At 40.6% G+C, this 22,778-nt stretch overlaps 2 protein-coding genes across 3 annotated transcripts in view; both read left to right on the forward strand.

Annotated features, from left to right (window-relative positions):
* The window catches only part of LOC134211392 (GATA zinc finger domain-containing protein 5-like), a 679,652-nt gene that overhangs the window by 94,782 nt on the left and 562,092 nt on the right, over window positions 1-22,778 (forward strand). The gene's annotated exons all lie outside the window — the stretch shown is intronic.
* The window catches only part of LOC134211395 (uncharacterized), a 215,876-nt gene that overhangs the window by 94,772 nt on the left and 98,326 nt on the right, over window positions 1-22,778 (forward strand). The window contains exon 4 of one of the 2 annotated variants that reach the window (XR_009979012.1): window positions 12,248-12,284. Coding sequence is in view for 1 of the 2 variants with exons in the window: in XM_062688204.1 (XP_062544188.1) it covers window positions 12,248-12,283 (36 nt within the window). In the remaining variant the exon portion in view is untranslated. Of the gene's footprint in view, window positions 1-12,247; window positions 12,285-22,778 lie in introns of those variants that run through there. The other variant, XM_062688204.1, reaches the window with a different exon arrangement.

Raw genomic sequence — 22,778 nt, forward strand, 5'->3', positions numbered from 1 at the left:
TTCAATCTTAATTTGAGGCTCTTTAGATTGAGGTACCGCTATTTACCGCTTATACCAACTCTCAAAGGCGCGCCCCTTAATCAGTTTGGGGTTCAACAATAAGTGGGATAATACTGATTTTGGCCCTGCATCGGTACTGAAGTTCAAACATTTTTTGGCTTCTTATGAGTTCCGAATTCATTTTTGTACAGAGATCTGATTTCATTGCGTTTGGCATTTCGGAATCTTATCTTTACGAAGTGCTCCAATCAGTCAGAGGGTTCAGCAGATCCTCCAAATTCGTATTCTTTCCTAACTAATCAGAGCTCTGGAGCTTGAAGATTCATGTCGTCGGCTTCGAAACCAAATAACCGAAATTTTACTCCATAGTCCTTGACTCCATACAAAAGGTGGAAAAGGTGGGACATCTCAAAGCAAATTACAGTCGTTCCATAGTTGTCCGGATCTCTAATAGCCTGTTTTTGGGTTGAAAACTTTATCGACACCCTGGTCATAGTGTATTCATTGTTCTTGCCACACAAGATACATAGTCATGGAATGGCGGGCATGGCAAAGCTTTTCATTAATAACTGAGGAAATGCAGGGTTGTTACGGAAATCCTGAGATATTTTCCGCGCCAAATCCGCGCCATTTCCGCGCGACATGAAATCCATTCCGCGCGATCCAGATCTAAATTCTAAGCAAATACACGTTAAATGTCAATTTTTGTATAACAATTTATTGAACGTCTTCTCTTCATTTTCAGTTTTCTTTTTTTACAATATTATTGATTTCAAATATGATTTAAAACTGCAACAGATGTTTGTATCAAAATGTTAATAGGACTAATAAAACCGCAGTAAGTATTTCAACCAGTGGTGGTTAAAACTCAAATCTCATCAACGATTCAAATCATACGCGAGGCAAACCCCACCCGGACCCGACTCATGGCCCAGAGAATCGTCCATAATTCGACTCGCTATTTGCATCATTACATGATTTTTGCGTATTCTTCTTTGTTAAATTCATCGGAATAACTTTCTTTACTTACCCCGGTGGGAACTATGGTCGTATGCTGACAGGGAAGGGGGGTTTGCTCCTCTCCGGAGGTGCAAATCTTATTGAGCGTCTGTTCTCCATGTCAGGATCGGCTCACAACAGCGTCTGTTCTCCATGTTAGGGCGGCTGATCATCGTCCGAGTGCCAGCGAGGGACTCTAAAATGAAACTGGGCACCATGGTCCACCGGAAATAAGGAGGAATGGTCCTCCGGAAATTTAGGGGTTTTGGTGTCAGGCCCTGCAAGCCAGCCTTTAAAAAATCATAAGCAACGAACAATCAACAAGAGAGTACGGACCGGAACCATCGGCGAAGACCACTGCGACGAAAAGGGACTAGCGATTGGAAACTCGGTTCGTGGAACTGCAAATCTCTCAACTTCATCGGGAGCACACGCATACTCGCCGATGTGCTTAAGGACCGTGGATTCGGCATCGTAGCGCTGCAGGAGGTTTGTTGGAAGGAATCAAAGGTGCGAACGTTTAGAGGTAATCATACCATCTACCAGAGCTGCGGCAACACACACGAGCTGGGAACAGCTTTCATAGTGATGGGCGATATGCAAAGGCGCGTGATCGGGTGGTGGCCGATCAATAAAATAATGTGCAGGTTGAGGATCAAAGGCCGGTTCTTCAACTTCAGCATAATCAACGTCCATAGCCCACACTCCGGAAGCACTGATGATGATAAGGATGCATTCTACGCGCAGCTGGAACGTGAGTACGACAGCTGCCCAAGCCACGACGTCAAAATCATCATAGGAGATTTGAACGCTCAGGTTGGCCAAGAGGAGAAGTTTAGACCGACTATTGGAAAGTTCAGCGCTCACCGGCTGACGAACGAAAACGGCCTACGACTAATTGATTTCGCCGCCTCCAAGAATATGGCCATTCGCAGCACCTACTTCCAACACAGCCTCCCGTATCGGTACACCTGGAGATCACCACTGCAGACAGAATCACAAATCGACCACGTTCTGATTGATGGACGGCACTTCTCCGACATTATCGACGTCAGGACATATCGTGGCGCTAACATCGACTCTGACAACTATCTGGTGATGGTTAAACTGCGCCCAAAACTATCCGTCATCAACAATGTTCGGTACCGACGACCGCCGCGGTACGACCTAGAGCGACTGAAGCAACCTGATGTCGCCACTGCATACGCGCAGCATCTCGAGGCAGCGTTGCCGGAAGAGGGTGAGCTCGATAGGGCCCCTCTTGAGGACTGCTGGAATACAGTAAAAGCAGCCATTAACGACGCAGCGGAGAACAACGTCGGGTATATGGGTCGAAGTCGACGGAACGATTGGTTCGACGAAGAGTGCAGACAGATTCTGGAGGAGAAGGACGCAGCGCGGGCGGTCGCGCTGCAGCAAGGTACCCGGCAGAACGTGGAACGTTATAGACGGAAGCGGGGACAGCAGACCCGCCTTTTTCAGGAGAAGAAACGCCGCCTGGAAGAAGCGGAGTGCGAGGAGATGGAACAGCTGTCCCGTTCTCAAGAAACACGCAAGTTCTATCAGAAGCTCAACGCATCCCGCAAAGGCTTCGTGCCGCGAGCCGAAATGTGCCGGGATAAGGATGGGAGCATCTTAACGGACGAACGTGTGGTGATCGAAAGGTGGAAGCAGCACTACGAGGAACATCTGAATGGCGCGGAGAGTACAGGCGGTGAAAGTCAAGGCAGCGGAGGAGATGACTACGTCAGTTCAGCGGACGATGGAAGCCAACCAGCCCCACCTTGAGGGAAGTTAAGGATGCTATTCAACAGCTAAAGGCCAATAAAGCAGCTGGTAAGGATGGTATCGGAGCTGAGCTCATCAAGATGGGCCCGGAAAAGCTGGCCCCTTGCCTGCACAAACTGATAGTCAGAATCTGGGAAACCGAACAGCTACCGGAGGAGTGGAAGGAAGGGGTTATATGCCCCATCTACAAGAAAGGCGACAAACTGGAGTGTGAGAACTTTCGTGCGATCACCATCCTTAATGCCGCCTACAAAGTGATATCCCAGATCATCTTCCGTCGTCTGTCACCATTAGTGAACGAGTTTGTGGGAAGTTATCAAGCCGGCTTTGTTGACGGCCGCTCGACAACGGACCAGATCTTTACTGTACGGCAAATCCTTCAAAAATGCCGTGAATACCAGGTCCCAGCGCACCATCTGTTCGTTGATTTCAAGGCGGCAAACGACAGTATAGACCGTGTAGAACTATGGAAAATTATGGACGAGAACAGCTTCCTGCGAAGCTTACCAGACTGATCAAAGCAACGGTGGATGGTGAGCAAAACTGTGTGAAGATTTCGGGCGAACACTCCAGTTCGTTCGAATCGCGCCGGGGACTAAGACAAGGTGATGGACTTTCGTGCCTGTTGTTCAACATTGCGCTAGAAGGTGTCATGCGGAGAGCCGGGTGTAACAGCCGGGGTACGATTTTCAACAGATCCAGTTAATTTATTTGCTTCGCGGATGACATGGACATTGCCGGCCGAACATTTGCAAAGGTGGCAGAACTGTACACCCGCCTGAAACGTGAAGCAACAAAAGTTGGACTGGTGGTGAATGCGTCAAAGACAAAGTACATGCTTGTGGGCGGAACCGAGCGCGACAGGGCCCGCCTGGGAAGCAGTGTTACGATAGACGGGGATACCTTCGAGGTGGTTGAGGAATTCGTCTACCTCGGATCCTTGCTAACGGCTGACAACAACGTTAGTCGTGAAATACGAAGGCGCATCATCTGTGGAAGTCGGGCCTACTACGGGCTCCAGAAGAAACTGCGGTCGAAAAAGATTCGCCACCGCACCAAATGTGTCATGTACAAGACGCTTATAAGACCGGTTGTCCTCTACGGACATGAAACATGGACAATGCTCGAGGAGGACTTGCAAGCACTCGGAGTATTCGAGAGACGGGTGCTTAGGACCATCTTTGGCGGTGTGCAAGAAGACGGTGTGTGGCGGCGAAGAATGAACCATGAGCTCGCCCAACTCTACGGCGAACCCAGTATCCAGAAGGTAGCTAAAGCCGGAAGGGTACGATGGGCAGAACATGTTGCAAGAATGCCGGACAGCAACCCTGCAAAGATGGTGTTCGCTTCCGATCCGGCAGGTACGAGACGGCGTGGAGCGCAGCGAGCGAGATGGGCAGACCAGGTGCAGAGCGACTTGGCGAGCGTGGGGCGTATCCAAGGATGAAGAGATGCGGCCTCGAACCGTGCATTGTGGCGTAAAATTGTTGATTCAGTGTTATCTGTTTAAATGTTAACTAAATAAATGAATGAACTTTCTTCACTTAAAACAATAGATAATAAATCCATACATAAACATAAAATACGCTTCGATTGGGTTTTGACACTTTTTGTAGCGAAATCATTTTTCGGCGAATGAGCGAAACGATGCGATTCTGCCTGAAAAACTCATGCGCGATGCTCTCCCTGCAGAATCGCATGCGAGTCAGCTCGTGCATGAGGTTTCGGTGAGTGAGATTTGAGCATGATTCTACCAACACTGAAACACTGATTACAACCCTTCTAAATGGTCTTATTCACCACTAGAAGTACTGAATCTAAGAGAACAAGAACTAAACAGTCAAAACTATTTGCATAAGCACCGCTTTTTGGGGTAGATGATGGCTTTGGCATGTTTTGTTCCGTTATTATTTTTGTTGATGGAACTTTATAAACACAAGGTGGGTTGATACGAAATGAATGTTAAGGCCAGATTCGATAATAATTGATTAAAGATAAACGTGGCAAATATTAAAAAATCTGCCAAAACCGCAATTTCTTTTGAAGTAATTAATTATGCAGCTTTGTTGTAGTTATTGATCACAAGACAAACTTGCGTAGATATTAAGGAATTTTAAACAAAACTTCTGTAAAACAAATATTTGAATTCATATCAAGAAACAAATAATACAAAATCTAACATAGTTGCTCAAGCTCCGTTAGTTTTTAAGTCAGAATCAAGCGTAAATTCCTTCAGAAATTCCTGAGGAATATTTTCTGAAATTTCCGAGGAAATTTCTTTGGAAATACGGCAGAATAATTTGCGTAAACTCCAACAGAAATTAGTCATTTTTTTTCCTTCAATTCTTGTAACAAGTTTTTCAAGTTCATGCAGAAATTTTTTTGACCATTCTTACTGGAATTTCATTTTAAAACTCCGAGAACTCCTGTAGAAATTCATCTTCCGTGTCATCCTCCTGAAATTTTCATGGAAATGTTTACAGAAATCCAACTGCCCTTGAATCTGCTGAAGTGCAGAAGTCGCTCCAAATTATCTGTGGGAATTCCTCCGAGTATTCTTACAAAAATTCCCCTGGGGAATTTTTTTGTAATTCATTTGGAAATTTTGTCGTGAGTTCAAGTAAATTCTTCACAAATAACCTGCGGAAAATCTTCAGAGCTTACTTGCAGAAATCCCTTCATGAATTCCTACGGAAATCGCTTTAGATTTTTTTGCGGAAATTGATTGGTGACTTCCTTGAGCTTGAGCTTGATTGACTGCTCGTAGTTGCTACTCCATTATGACCAGATCAGCTGTTCTTGCACAGGGAACCAACAGATGTTTGCTTGGGACTAGCACACATCTTCAATGTACAAGTACTGGTGATCTCATTTGTTAGGTCATACTGGCGCCTGCCACGTCAGAATGCAAGTCAATGTAGGGAAGGGGAGGAAATGATGATGCAATCACTCGCCCACTGCAAGCCGAATATACCTCTGCACTTGCCACGAGTTCATGCGGAATTTGTTGGAATTTCTGGGTTAGGTTGGAGAGGCAGAGGTCCGTCTTGGTTAACGAGCTGCCAATGTGATAGATAGGATAAGGTAACTGATGGAATTTCTAATTGGATGTAGGAAACGAGCTCTATAGTTCATTTCCAATTCTAGCAGATTACTGTTAGAATACTCAAGTTGAAGGTATGGGAATAGTAATGGAAACGGTATGGAAGTCCATTTCCAGTTCTAGCGATTGCTAGAACATGAGAAATATAGAGAAAGATACAAAGTAGGAGAATGGAACGGACCTGGGATTAAACCCACGACCTCCTGCGTATGAGGCAGAAGCAGTAGCCATATGACTACCAAGCCCGCTTAAAAAATTGATTGGTGACTTCCTGCGGAAATTGATTGGTGATTTCCTGCGGAAAAACTCCTAGTTCTATTTTTGAGCACATATTAGAGAAATTCATTGATCATCGCTATAACTCTTTTGTAAATTCAAGGCGGCATTCTGTTTTGATTTTCTATAGTCATTCTCGCGATCACCGCTCCAGGAAATTCCTCCAAAAATGTTTTTTCGGGTTTTTAATGCTGTAGAAATCCTCTTTACGCTGTGGAAATTTATTTGCAAGAAATTTATGCAAGGATCATCATAGGGTCCTTGTGGAAACTTCTTTAGAAAGTTTCTTCGTTTTCTATTGATAATCCTGTAAAATCGGAGTTAACCGAAAATATCATAACAAAACCCGCCAGAAATAACTTTTGAGAATCATTTTCTAATTTTATTATCGACTTTCTGCAGAAGAACTTTTTAAAATGAGGCATCTGCATTTAATCACAGAACATTTTTATGTTTTCAATTGTATAAACCCTTAGTCGTTCTAGATGAATTTTAAAAAGAAAATATAAAATGTTCCAATATTATGAAAAAAATTCTGACGACTTTTAAAGAATGATATAATATATCATGCTGAGTGGTTCATCGTAAAAGAAACAACCAATCAGAAACTGGCAAATAATTTGGAATCACAAAGAAATTGGGAAGATGAAAATGGGTGTTCGTGTCCTTCAATAGACATGGTTTGTCTGCGTCGTGTTTTAGAATGAATCAAAAAATGACAACAGGTGGCGTATCTCTCCTCATAACATTTGTTTAAATAATGCTTGAGAGTGTAATGCATGGCATTAAATAAGGAATTGGACATATCCGAAAAATAATTTTAATAACCTTGAAATGTAAATTTGTTCTCAACAATATTTGCTAATGAAAATGAAGCCCATCAAACTTATTTTTTTTACCGGGATCTCAGCAATTTGTTCAACTTTTACCGAGATTCGCACAGCCGAGCCCCAATAAACATGTTTTATGCCGAGATATCTGTAAAAGATTAGATTTAGCATTTTATTTATTAAATTTCCACCTAAAACTAAACCCTAAAATCGTTATGTAAATCCGCGAAAATCGCGAAATCCGCGTAGTCGTAACAACCCTGGAAATGCTAATAGAATACTAAGCAGGCCAAGTTCCAATTGGAATGTAGAGCCATTGAAGAATAATAAGACGGTAGGGTAAAACGTCCTATCGTTGTGTTATGTCCTAATGTTATGGTAGTGGTTAAATAGTCCATCCTGGACATAATAGTATCAAAAACAATTGTGGATCTGCTAAAACTCTTCGAATCAACCTCTAGAACAACTTTTGTTTGACAAAATTCCGTTCAAAATGATGAAAAATTTCCATTAAAATTGCGTCTATTGAGCCTATTATTGCGGTAGTGCTAAGGTCCTATTGTTGTGGTAACACCCTCCATAAGAAATACAGGCAATATCGCAACTATAGGACTGACCTTAAAAAAATATCGCAACGATAGGCAACTGTGTCCTATTATTGTGATTAAAACAAAACAACATAAGTGGTTCGTTGTTAGAATTCAACTAATAACGGAGTTATAACGCTAGTTGAAGTAACTTAGACTATATGATAACACAATTTCAATCATTTAGTTCAGGTTACTTCAACTAGCGTTATAACTTCGTTATTAGTTGAATTCTAACAACGAACCATTAGGCAGAGTTTTAGAAAAACCTTCGGACTAGAAGTTCAGCATACAACACTTTTTGAAATTCAGCTTCTGTAATGAGTTATTGAAAAACTACTAAATGATTGAACGCAAATTACTAAATGATCGATAACATCCTTGGTGTCAACATTTGAAATGGTTTTACAGTAAGCTTTTTTATTGATTTGCCGCACCGTATAATCCTGTTTCCAATTATCATGTTTTTCTCATATGATGGAAACAACGTAACTAAATGGCTGGACAAATCTTACTTATTATTAATAAGTTATTAATCACACAAATCTAATAACAATTATGCCAAACGAACTTATGCCAAACAATCATTAACAAGAATAGTAAGAATTTTTTAGTAAGTAATCACTTTGATGACATAACATAATACATTTTAATAACGCAATAACTATACACCTCTGCTCGGGTCGACTGTAGTTCAAGTTCCCGTCTCTCCCAGGGTATCCGCTGAATGTGGCTGGTGGTGCATTTTTAATGCCAAACATGTCGCATCTTGCCACCATCGCTTTCGACGAATGCAATGCAGTAGTAGTTCCCACCATTCATGCAGAACCGGTTGCATAACTATGCAGCACGTCGCGTCATCAGGTTTAGTGCTGCGATGAAATGCCTGGCCATTGCAAAACAGGGCCAGCCCAGCAAATCACAGAATGATATGTGACACCTGTCTACTAGCGCCCGGGGAAGGCTCCGTGTGCCGTTTGTTATTCTATACCGTCATCAATATTGGGAAGTTATGTGTACGAGGTTCTACGGGAAACAAACTAACTGTAAGTGTTGATGTTTTCTGTGACTCTTCAACAGGTCGCAGTTTTTCTCCCACTACCAATTTAGACATTGTTACCTTAGTGAATAATCTCAATGGTTTGTGAGCCTCTCAGATTAGCTTTGTCACATCGCATTCGTATATCATACTATTTCCTGGCTTGTGATGATATCAACTGCAGTTCATAAATTCTCTGTGGATGCCATCAGGTCTTACTTTGTAGTCGCCCCCCGATTCAAAGAAACCTCATCATCTGTTAGATAGTTGGTATGTACAATATATAATGGTTGTGAATCTTGTGTTTGACTTGTTCAAACAGTATTGATTATGATTAGATAACGACCGGCGTGTGCTGTACGTACATGCTGCAAGCCGATACGAAGCGGTGCGTTCTGCGAGCAATTGCGTTGTATTTTTCTTAGTCAAGTACTTATGAAAATAGTCATTGTTTATTTCACGTTACGTTTGGAGTGTTTTTCCAGCTATCATGGTAGTCAATGAGCAAGACTGAATTGTAAGATGCTTGGCTTATGCACTCTTGCAAGCTGTATCATAAAAGCCACCCGATCGCAACTCGATAGCCGTACCAATTGAATCGGTCGCAGTGAAAGTTCCTCTGGCACGAAGCCCCGTCGCTTAGAGATTCATGATTAAGTACCGCCCAATGTAACCTCACTTCGATTAACCAACGGAAAGCGTTAGATTTTGCCGCGCTTCTTATTGAAGCTCGATTGTACGGGTTCGATTGTATGGATGAAAAGCGCGCTCGCTGCCGCACAGCAGTGAGTCCGATAGCGATCTTTTGTTGTTTTCAAGTTTATTGAACCTCGGCGAGCTCTTATGCTTTATGAGTTCGGTTGGCCGGTGCTCTCTCAGTCGGTTCAGATCGAGAATTACATTCAGCCGATAGTTCGAAAGCACTGGCGTCAGTCAAGCGTATGGCGTGTTTGCGATTGGAAGTGTAAGAACAAGGGGTCTTATGATTGATGTGTTTAAAAAAATCGTCAACCAGCGAGTCCGAGTCATATTTACCGTCTACCAGTCAGTTGCAGCATTATGACAGTTTTATATAAAAACTTTCCAAAATATAATTTTAGGATTCTTATAGGGAATGACGGCTTTGGCAGATTTGTTCTATTATTGTCAGGGGGGTTTTTTATGACTGATTATGCTCAAATTTGGCCTAAATATTCTTTGCATATCAAAGAATATTGTGGCCAAATTTCATAAAATTTGGTCGACAAAAACCCCCCTGCCAATAATAGAAAAAAATCTGCCAAAGCCGTCTTTTCCCCTACAACAAATATATTTTTTCCAATTACTAAATAAGTAACTACAATTTTGCTCTATAGTGGCTTTCTTAGATTACATTTTGTTGGATTCTTTGGCATTGCAGCTACACCTGTGTTGGAAATAAAATCACTCAAGAATGAAATTGGAAAATCAGATTAATAAAAATTGCATAAATTTATCAAATAGTTTATAAATAGTTTAATTAGTTGTATATATGTATATTAGACCCCTCGGCTGATCCCACGTTGAACAGCCCTTTGCCTTTATACAGTATAGATAACTGATGGTTAGTTTAGTAGCTGCTCGTTCCACTGGTCATGGAGAACAGGACTCGCTTGACTTAGCACAACAAAACAGCTAGTTTAACGGAAACCGTGTACCGGCTGCCAACTTTTTTTATTACGAAGTCTTAGATTGTACTTTACTTAAGGACAAACATATCGAGATGCAATAGTTGCTAATGCAGCCTTTTTCATACGTGTTCTCTGCGTTCAGACAGGTATTTATTTCTTTGTTAGTATTTTTATTCATTTTCAATATGTTAAATTGTCATAGTGTGAAATCGCGTACTGTTAGTGAAGCGTTTCACCTTAAACCACCATCATACTGCTATCCGCTTTTCTTTCCCGTTTTTTTGCGTTGTTTTACGATGAGCAATTTTTCGCGCGAAACGTGCTACCGCCGTTTGTCGACGACGACGGTAGCGACTTATGCGGCACTCTGCACGCGATCGTAAACCTCGTTAGGTGCGTAAGCTGTCGGTTCGGCTGAATGGAAAATACGACTTGTCTGCTCTGGACCATGTTTCGCAACTAAATCCTATTCGGACTCGGTCGGTAGGTTGCCACAGCATCAGCAGGATTGCCGCTGGGTAGACAGCGTAATTGAAATTCTCTAAGCAATAAAAAAAATATAACACGAGAAGCAGAGGAAACACACGCTGCGACTTAGTTGTAAGACCGGAGATCATTTATCGTTTTTCTGCGAGTCAGACTAGGACGTGGATTAGCGGGAAAATATCTTTTCACTTTCCCTTGTTGCTCCTGTAAGAGTGTAGAGGCGAGAGTTTTCGCTTTCTTGTCATATCATGATGGCAAGGTGTGCGGCGAAGATGACAACCAAGAAGGGTTTACATCACGTTGACTTTAAATAGTGAAAAGATGTGAGATGTAGTACATAAAGATGAAATTTGAATGTTTTGCTAGACACGAGAACAGAGGGACTGTAGTATCTTATATGTAGAATGTACTCGGCGGATTTTATGATGAAAAAAGCAGTGACGCGAAATAATGTCTGATTTGGGACTGATTTGCGAGAACCTTTTTTCACAAGTTATTTATTTGTGTTTTTTACATAAACTAAACATATAGCTCTTGAAGCATCATATGTCAAATAGATCATCGCTCTGAACTTGAAATTGACGGCTTGAGAGCCGAATTAGTGTCAAATGACATTAATGTCATGACATTGCGTGCCGTTTTTTTTTTAAATTTTCCATGCCTCATAGAACAATGATCTGTATGACAAAGTTCTAGGATCCTTGAAGCCATTAAATGTTAATCAAAAAATCTGAATTTTGTATATTTTTTGAAAAAAGTTATTAGCAAATTAGTAATACAGTATTGACCCGATTTATCACTCTCCAATTTTTTCTACCCCCAATTTTATCACGTTCTAGACCCAATTTTATCACCTTTTCGACCCGAATTTGCCACCCCAAAAAATTAGATTTTTATGAAATAACTTTCACCGCCTGTGGTTTATTGTGAATCATTTATGAGTACCTATTAATAATTTCGTAAGCCTTTTCGATAAGAAACGTTCACCTTTCCAAGGCTTAAACTGATTCATATTCATGAAACAAATTGAAAAATTGATAATTAAAATATTTCCGGTTTTGTCACCTTTCCTGTTTTATCGACCCAAAATTCATCAGGTGGAGTGATAAAATCGGGATATTACTGTAGCAATCCCATGACATTTTTGTGAAGTTTTTCATTACTGGAGAGTAGTTCGCGTTACGCAATCGACTAGCGAAAAAAGTTTAGTTATTTATCTATAGAAGAATGTGGTTTTGCGCTTTGCACTCACGATCAAGTTGACTGAATTGCGTTTAAATATCAGATTTAAAACTAATGAAGTTGCTCGAAGTTATGCTGTTTTAGCAAATATTTTTCTATTTGTTTGACTTTTATAATAATGTTCGCCAACCTAGACACTAAAATGACAGTTGTTTATGACTTTCGATTTTAGGTACAATTTATTTGACTAATAATTCTTCTGTGTATGCAATTCAATAATATAATGCATTTTTATCTTCTATTTTCAGAAATATCATCCATATTAATTCACGATGTTCTTAATGGTAAGCGAGCAAAAAAATCGAAACCAATTTGAGTGATTTCAGCTATAATCAACATCTCTCTGATACGTATTCAAAAGGACGTATGTGATTTTGTAAACAAAATCGCATGCCTCCTTTTAGTTGCTATGTACCCCATGACCCCATTGTAAAATCTACCAAACCGAGCCCCAGCTTAATCAATTTAGGGCAGCTAGGGCAATAAATGATGGTATTTCAGGAATTTATCGTATTTTGTCCTCTATGTCTATACCAATAGCAGTTTCTAAAGCATACCAAATTAACTTTACCATGCATACTCGAACTTTCCTCGTTCGAGGCTAAAGCAGCGGAAACAACTTTTCTAGCAATTAGTTGAAAACCTCGGAACCATTGTCCTAGGCTGAACTGACTGCTGGAAAAGATCGAGTTAGGAATTTAAGTACGTACTAACTTTTCATAAACTGGTAGGAAACACACGGTAATTCTTGTTACTCAACAAATCCAAACCTAGTACAGTGATGATTCAGTCATAATCTCGACACAATTAACGAATTCTGTTCCATCCCATTTGAATTTCACCACTTGATTGTAATTTTACTTTGTTTTTAGTTGGGTCAACTGACAGCATTTGAACATGTGCATTGCGACTTGAACATCAAAATGACGTCCAATGACGCCAGATCTCATTTTACGTTTTTACATTGAATTTTGATGTATTAATGCTTTTTAGTTCACGTAAAGAAAAAAATACCTCGGGACTGATTTGTGATTTGAACAGGGTTTGCAGAAATCGCTCTCAATAGATGACGAACAACCATAAAAGAGAGGCAAAAACTGTTCCGAATCATAACAAGTCATGATAACAAATTTATCAAACTTGTATACAAGTGCGAAAAAACAAAATCGGATAGGCAGCCCCCACAGAAAAATGGTGATTCTCGCTTTGTTTTCGCTTATTTCGTGTTGGTTACTGCACAGCTGTGTAGAACAAGTTGAAATGCACCAGAGCCAGTGCTCCCGGCGTTTGGAGCTTTCTATAAGAAATTTATCATGGGGTGTAGCCTCCCGAATCAGTTCTCTATCATGACAGGTTGCGAAAAAAGTCTCTCGCGGTATGCTACATATCGTATATGTAAACAGAGATGATAAGTGAGAGATTCGTTCATTCTCTTTAGGATTCAATCCCTGGATTTGAGAGTAACTCCAGTATTCATGAAACAGTGTTTGTTTACAAAATAAGTTAGGCCCAAATCGCAAATCGGTTCACTTTAAAGAAAAAATCCATTCTATATTACTAACGCTAATATCACCTAATAAATCACCGGCCAGCTCTCCTTAGCCGTGCGGTAAGATGCGTGGTTCGATTCCCGGTCCGGTCTAGAAAATTTTCAGGAAATTTTCTCGACTTCATATATTTTTTTTCTTTTACGAAATACTGACTTGTAATGTTCTACAAAGCTATAGCGCAGCTTATTCCAATAAATTAAACTATAAAACTTTTTCTGTAGCTCTTGGCAGTTGGCAGATTTAAAGCAATTTTACTTACTTGGATTACGTGTCCCAAAAAAAAAGTATTTTTACTCAACTTTAAAATAAAAAATGGAATAAGCTGATCAAACATAATGTTTTTTGGGAAACACCTTAATCCTAGTAAGTGAAATTGCTCTAAATCAGCGAGCTAAAAAATCACAGAAAAACTTTATATAGCAAAGTTGTTTGGAATAAGCTGCGCTACAATTTTGTAGAGCATTTTATGTTAATATTCTGCAAAATTAAAAAACATTTTTTACATTTTTATTAAATGATAAAATGTAAATGTAATTTTTTACTGTTTTTTTTTTAATTTTTCAAAATATTAACATAAAATGCTCTACAAAATTGTAACGCGGCTTATTCCAAACAACTTTTCTATATAAAGTTTTCCTGTGATTTTTAATATTTTTAGCTTTACTGACCTTATTTTTCGATAATTCTATAACAAGGGCCCAAGTATAAAAGTATAGTTTTGGACGAAAATGCATCTTTTCTCGTAAATCTAAATCGTAATAAAACGAATTAAAAGTGTTTAAGCTGTAGATTTTTGGTTTTTACGATGTGTTTTTTTTAAGACGCGTGTAATATCAATTTATTTAAAAAAATATGACATTCATCTAATTGATAAAACTTGAGATACAAAAATAACATATCTTCAATTTTTTGACATAACAAAGAATATGAGTTGCTCTTTCAAATGCCCTGTATTTTTTTTTGTTTACCCCAATCGGAGATATCAACTTTTGAAAAAAAAAACGTAAGTTCCACAAAAAAAACTATTGATTGGTAAAAGATATTGAGCATATTTATTAGAGTGGGGCGCAGTTGTATGGGAAAACGCAAACTTCGTCCGATCAGGTGAGATCAAGGTTTTTCTTAATCGTTTTGGGACCCCAATCAACTGTGCAAAATATGGGCTCGATTGGTTGCGACCTCGCATGCCGCATCGCGTTTTAAATTTACATGGAGATTAGTATGGGGAAAACGTACTTTTTACATTCTTGCTCTTAGCGGCTTCAATTTATCATCAATCACGTGACTCAATACGTTAGCATATAGCCTGGAAGATTCCGAAAGACTTTGCTGAAGAAGGTACGCAGCTGGAAGGTCTACGAAAAATGTTATTACGTTTCGGAAAATGATTGTTTCAACCATATGCAAAAAATCAATGTTTCTGCCAGCACTACCGGACAACCTGTAATTGTCAGAGGGCAAAACCCATTTTCCTTCTAGTCGGAATTTCATTCGCTTCACCAGATCACCTCTAAAATGAACATCAAGGATAATCTATTGATTCTCGGTGATTTCAACCTACCTAACATCAAATGGAAACCAAGCCCATCGAATTATCTCTACCCTGACGCTGCACACTCATCAATTAGTACCACTGTTGCTAAGCTTTTGGACAGTTATAATGTAGCACGCGTGTTTCAATTGAATTTCATTCAAAACAATAACGGTCGTATGCTTGATCTTTGTTTTGGTAGTACTGATGGTGATATACACTACTCATTGACTGAGGCACCTTCCCCTCTTGTTCGTTCATCGATTCACCACATGCCACTGTTAGTCGAAGTACGCAGCATTTCTGCATGTGTATTCAATGATCCAGTAGAAGCAGTTTATTACGAATATAGAAACGGCGATTATTCTGGAATGAACAACTCTCCAATATCAACTGGCTCGAATTATTCAATCAAGACCTCAACTCATCAGTTACTGTCTTTTCCAATATTGTGTTATATGCTATTGACCAATTCGTACCAAAACGATCTAGGAAGCCTCCGCTAAATCCACCGTGGACCAACAATTATCTCAAGCGCTTACGGCGTGGGAAGCGATCTGCTTTGCGTAAATATTCTAAGCATAAAACACACCGGTGCAAACTTCTATACAACTCCATGAATGTCCGCTATAAACGCCTGAACAACAAACTTTTTTTCGCCTACCAACGCAAAGTTCAACGGAAACTTCGTCACAATCCAAAAGGTTTTTGGAGCTACGTCAATCAACAGAGGAACGAGTCTGGTCTACCTACAGTCATGTTTAAGGGAAGCAACGAATGTTCATCTCCAGAAGGAATATGCGATTTGTTCCTAAGCCATTTTTCGAGTGTTTTTACGCAAGAATCACTTGGTGTCAGCCATGTTTCCAAAGCCGCCAACTTCATTCCCCCGCGTCCTCCAGTAGGTGACCATCCTTTAGTTGACGCGCAAACAATAGCCAATATGTGCTGTTCCATGAAAACCTCAACTAATCCTGGACCAGATGGTATCTCAGCATTCGTATTAAAACAATGTTCGAGTAGTCTATCCGTACCATTGTCATGCCTATTCAACACATCGCTTCAAGCTGGAATATTCCCCAATCATTGGAAAAAATCGTACATCTTCCCTGTCTTTAAAAAAGGTAGCAAACGTGAGGTTAGCAATTATCGTGGGATAGCTGCTCTATGTGCAATCTCAAAGTTGTTCGAGAAAGTAGTATACAATTTTCTGTTCCACAACTGCAAAGACTTTATCTCCGAGCACCAACATGGGTTCATGCCAAAGCGGTCAACAAATACCAATCTGATTGTCTACACATCCTTCATCACGCAAGCTCTACAGAAAGGACAACAAGTTGACTCCATCTATACTGATTTCTCGGCAGCATTTGATAAAATTAATCATAAAATTGCTATTGCCAAATTCGAACGCCTTGGATTTTCTGGATCATTTCTTCGTTGGCTCGATTCGTACCTATGCGACCGTGAAATGGCCATTAAGATTGGTGATTCCATTTCAATTTATTTTCCCGCCACCTCAGGTGTACCGCAAGGAAGTCATTTGGGGCCGTTGATATTTCTGGTTTATCTCAATGATGTAAATATGCAACTTAAAACTTTTAAGCTCTCCTTTGCTGACGACTTTAAACTATACTGGGTCATCAACGGCGTCCGTGATGCATTATTTTTACAATCTCAGCTTAAAGTTTTCACTGAATGGTGCGAATTAAATCGCATGGTTCTCAATGCTGATAAATGCTCCATAATTTCATTTTCCCGTAAGCGCACGTTAATCGACTTCAATTACAAAATTGGTTCTACAAGTCTTAAGAGAGAATCTGTCGTTAAGGACCTAGGTGTGTTTTTAGACTCTAAACTATCTTTCAAGGATCATATCGCTTTCATATCATCCAAGGCTTCAAAAACACTAGGTTTTATATTTCGCATAGCAAAAAATTTCGATAATATTCATTGTCTCAAATCATTATATTGCTCATTGGTGAGGTCTTTGTTAGAATACTCGTGTGTTGTATGGGCCCCTTATTACCAAAATAGTATATCGCGCATTGAGTCCATTCAGCGCAAATTCGTACGCTTCGCCCTACGTCGCCTTCCCTGGAACGACCCAAATAATTTGCCCAGTTACGAAGATCGATGCGGACTGATAGGTTTAGAGCTCTTAAGTACACGTCGTCAGGTATCAAAAGCACTTTTTATTTCTGACCTTTTGCAATCTAAAATAGACTGTCCGTCTTTGCTATCAAATTTAAGCATTCATATTCCTACTCGAGAGCTTCGTTCAAGCGCCTTTATTTTCATCAGGGGTGCCCGAACAAATTACGCACATAATGAGCCCTTTATAAGCATGTGTCGTATATTTAATCAATGTTCTACTGCTTTTGACTTTTCTCTTTCTCGTTCTGCACTTCGAAGAAGTTTTCTCTTAATATTATCCCCACCTCGCCACACGTAACATCAAAATGAACTGGTGAAATAGATTCTAGATGGAATTGTAAATAGAAGTAGTTATATAATAGTTAAGAATAATAGTATTAAGCTAAAACTGTATCATTTGGAAACATTGTATTTTCTGTTGATATGAAAAGAAGAGGAGGTTTTGTGCCCATTTGAGAAAGAGCGTAAAGTGCTCTACTCAAACGGGCTTTTCCCTGCTCCAAAGAAATAAAGAAGAAATAAAGAAATCTTCGAAGCGTTATAACTTTTTTCGTGGGCGTTCCAACAACGTGCCTTCTTCAGCAAAGTTTTTCGGCATCCTTTGGGTTATACTTTAACGTAATGTGCCACTTGGTTTACGATGAATTGAAACCTGTTGTAGTAGAAATGCAAAAATACACTTTCTCCCATACTAATTTCCATACAAACTTCAAACGCGATGCGGAAAGCGAGGAAGCAACCAATCGATCCCAAATTCTGCACAGTTGTTCAGGACCCAGAATGGCTTCGAAAAACCACTGATTTGAAAAAATGACCATGACGCCCCACTCTAATATTTATATAATACATCAAAAGTTGAATTTTTTTAGCTCTAAAAGTCATCCGCAGACGACATTTCCGAATAATCGAAAAAAAAATAGATCAAAAATAATTTTTTGCGAAGGTCACCCTATTTCAAGTAGGTAAAATCACTCTAAATCAGCCAACTTAAGAGCTACAGAAAAAGTTTTCTTATCAAAATTTATTGGATTAAACTGCGTTAAAACTTTGTAGAATAATAATGGGCCACCTTATTTTTTTTAAAGCGCCATAATGATGGCCGAACAGCTTGGTAGAACAATATTTTTTTTTTCTAAAAAATATAGTTTTGGCGTTTTGACAACTCTATTTTGACTGCCTTGTTGTTTTTCTAGTCGATTGGTAGTCGCCAGGGCTACCAAGTTAATTTGCAGCCAAATCTTCCAAGTAGTGTCAGGGTGGCAACTACCTAAAAAAATCTGGAAAACCTGGAATTATCAGGGAATTATTGTCAACCTGGAAAAATCAGGGAATTATCAGGGAATTCGCGGAGCAATCAGGGAAATCAGCAAGAGAGAAAATGAACATGTTGTATTCATATCGTTTCTTCTAAGTTTCAAATAAAGAGTAAAATATACTCGTCTTAACCCGTTTCGGCCCGGGTTACGATTTCAAATTGTAAAATCCACCGTACTCTTGTTTTTCGACCGATTTGCATGAAATTTGGAGGAAAGATGCATTAAACCCTATATTTTTTGTAAGTGTATTGATTTGGTGATTGGGTCTTTGAGTACGGTTTTATCGAGTCAAATGGGGTCAAAATAGGTCAACTTCCTTTTAATCGTAGATAACTAGTAGTAAATGCTCTCTATAATGATGCAATCGTTTTTTTAATCATTTTGCAATAGTGGAAATAGAAACTGCACGTTTGGACCTCAAAAATCCGGTTAGAGATGTGGTGGGAAGTGGTCACTTTTTGAGATGTTATGAATCCCAGCTTGCGACACATCAAACTTCATGATTTTGCAACACAAATATAATAGAAGACATTCGCAGAGCATCTGAGCACATAAACCACTTCCGGAGGTTCCCTGGGAACCTGGTGCCCTCAGGGAAGTGGTCACTTTTTGATTGATTCTGAAACCCAGCTTGCGACACATCAAACTTCATGATTTTGCAACGCAAATACAATAGGAAAGATTTGCAGAACATCTGACCACATTAGCCACTTCCGGAGGTTCCCTGGGCACCTGATGCCCTCAGGGAAGTGGTCACTTTCTGATTGATTCCTAAACCCAGCTTGCGACACCTCGAACTTCATTATTTAGTAACGCAAATACAATAGAAGACATTTGCAGAACATCTGACCACATTGGCCACTTCCGGAGGTTTCCTGGGAAACTGATGCCCCAAGAGAAGTGGTCACTTTTTGAGTTGTTCTGAAACCCAGCTTGCGACACATCAAACTTCATGATTTTGCAACACAAATACAATAGAAGACATTTGCAGAGCATATGTGCACATTCGCCACTTCCGGAGGGTCCCTGTGAACCTGAAGCCCTCAGGGAAGTGGTCACTTTTTTGATTGATTCTGAAACCCAGCTTGCGACACATCGAACTTCATGATTTTGCAACGCAAATACAATAGGAGGCATTTGCAGAACATCTGACCACATTGGCCACTTCCGGATGTTCCCTGGGAACCTGGTGTCCTCAGGTAAGTGGTCACTTTTTGATTGATTCCTAAACCCAGCTTGCGACACATCAAACTTCATGATTTTGCAACGCAAATACAATATGAAAGATTTGCAGAACATCTGACCACATTGGCCACTTCCAGAGGTTCCCTGGGAACCTGGTGCCCTCAGGGAAGTGGTCACTTTCTGATTGAATCCTAAACCCAGCTTGCGACACCTCAAACTTCATGATTTAGCAACGCAAATACAATAGGAGGCATTTGCATAACATCTGACCACATTGGCCACTTCCGGAGGTTCCCTGGGAACCTGATGCCTTTAGGGAAGTGGTCACTTTCTGATTGATTCCTAAACCCAGCTTGCGACACCTCGAACTTCATGATTTAGCAACACAAATAAAATAGAAGACATTTGCAGAACATCAGACCACATTGGCCACTTCCGGAGGTTCCCTGGGAAACTGATGCCCCAAGAGAAGTGGTCACTTTTTGAGTTGTTCTGAAACCCAGCTTGCGACACATCAAACTTCATGATTTTGCAACACAAATACAATAGAAGACATTTGCAGAGCATATGTGCACATTCGCCACTTCCGGAGGGTCCCTGTGAACCTGAAGCCCTCAGGGAAGTGATCACTTTTTTGATTGATTCTGAAACCCAGCTTGCGACACATCAAATTTCATGATTTTGCAACGCAAATACAATAGGAAACATTTGCAGAACATCTGACCACATTGGCCACTTCCAGAGGTTCCCTGGGAACCTGATGCCCTCAGGGAAGTGGTCACTTTCTGATTGAATCCTAAACCCAGCTTGCGACACATCGAACTTCATGATTTTGCAACGCAAATACAATAGGAGGCATTTGCAGAACATCTGACCACATTGGCCACTTCCGGATGTTCCCTGGGAACCTGGTGTCCTCAGGTAAGTGGTCACTTTTTGATTGATTCTTAAACCCAGCTTGCGACACATCAAACTTCATGATTTAGCAACGCAAATGCAATAGGAGGCATTTGCAGAACATCTGACCGCATTGGCCACTTCCGGAGGTTCCCTGGGAACCTGATGCCCCAAGAGAAGTGGTCAATTTTTGAGTTGTTCTGAAACCCAGCTTGCGACAAATCAAACTTCATGATTTTGCCACACAAATACAATAGAAGACATTTGCAGAGCATATGTGTACATTCACCACTTCCGGAGGGTCCCTGGGCACCTGAAGCCCTCAGGGAAGTGATCACTTTTTTGATTGATTCTGAAACCCAGCTTGCGACACATCAAATTTCATGATTTTGCAACGCAAATACAATAGGAAACATTTGCAGAACATCTGACCACATTGGCCACTTCCGGAAGTTCCCTGGGCACCTGAAGCCCTCAGGGAAGTGGTCACTTTTTGATTGATTCCTAACCCCAGCTTGCGACACATCAAACTTCATGATTTTGCAACGCAAATACAATAGGAAACATTTGCAGAACATCTGACCACATTGGCCACTTCCGGAAGGTCCCTAGGAACCTGATGCCCCAAGGGAAGTGGTCACTTTTTGAGTTGTTCTGAAACCCAGCTTGCGACACATCAAACTTCATGATTTTGCCACACAAATACAATAGAAGACATTTGCAGAGCATCTGTGCACATTCGCCACTAACGGAGGTTCTCTGGGAACCTGAAGCCCTCAGGGAAGTGGTCACTTTGTAAGTGGCTCTGAAACCCAGCTTGCGACACATCGAACTTCATGATTTAGCAACATAAATACAATAGGAGGCAATTGCAGAGCATCTGTGCACATTCGCCACTTCCGGACGTTCCCTGGGAACCTGATGCCCCAGGGAAGTGGTCACTTTTTGAGTAGTTCTGAAACCCAGCTGTCGACACATCAAACTTCATGATTTCGCAACACAAATACAATAGGAGGCATTTGCAGAGCATCTTCATTCATTCGTCACTTCCAGAGGTTCCCTGGGAACCTGATTCCCTTAGGGAAGTGGTCACTTTGTAAGTGGTTTCGAAACCCAGCTTGCGACACATCGACACACATCATGATTTTGCAACGCAAATACAATTGAAGACATTTGCAGAACATCTGACCACATTGGCTACTTTCGGAGGTTCCCTGGGAACCTGATGCCCCAAGGGAAGTGGTCACTTTTTGATTGATTCTGAAATCCAGCTTGTGACACATCGAACTTCATGATTTTGCAACGCAAACCCAATAGGAGACATTTAAAGAACTTCTGAGCGCATTGGCCACTTCCGGAGGTTCCCTGGGAACCTGGTGCCCTCAGGGAAGTGGTAATTTTGTAAGTGACTCTGAAACCCAGCTTTCGACACATCGAACTCCATGATTTTGCAACGCAAATACAATAGAAGACATTTGCAGAACATCTGGGCACATCGGCCACTTCCGGGGCTCCGTGGGAACCTTATGATCCCATGGAAGTGGCCGTCTAATTGGTTCTGAAAAACAGCTTGCGACACATCAAACTGAAAGATTTTGTTTTCTCCAAATAATCTACTGAGTGTTTCGGAGCATTCTTTTCTGCACCGAACTGGGAATCTTATCCAACTTTGTTCAACATGGTCTTGCTTTTTAGCCGCGCATCTCATCGCACGGCTGAGGAAGGCCCCAAAATATCATATAGCATATTTACCCTTAAAAATTAGTGGCCAATGTATCTAGATTCTGCGTACGTATCTATTTGATGATTGATTTGATTTGATACTTGATGTATTGCTAGATAGCTTTCAAAACCACCTAACAATGGCGAGGTTTTCAGCGAATGACCCCAATGTCCCAGATGCTCTGCAAATGTGCAAATGCCTTCAACTTCTTTATGTTACAAAATTATCAAGTTGGATGTGTCGCAAGCTGGGTTTCATAACCACCCAAGGTTGTGAAATGCAGTATGTTTACAGGAAACCTCCGCAATAGGTCATTGTGCCCAGATACTCTGCCAATGTCTTCTATTGTATTTGTATTGCAAAATCAGAAAATTTGATGTGTTGTGAACTGGGTTTCAGAAACATTCAAAAAGCGAACAC

Source organism: Armigeres subalbatus, chromosome 2 (genome assembly GCF_024139115.2).
Source record: "Armigeres subalbatus isolate Guangzhou_Male chromosome 2, GZ_Asu_2, whole genome shotgun sequence".
Classification (NCBI taxonomy): domain Eukaryota; kingdom Metazoa; phylum Arthropoda; class Insecta; order Diptera; family Culicidae; genus Armigeres; species Armigeres subalbatus.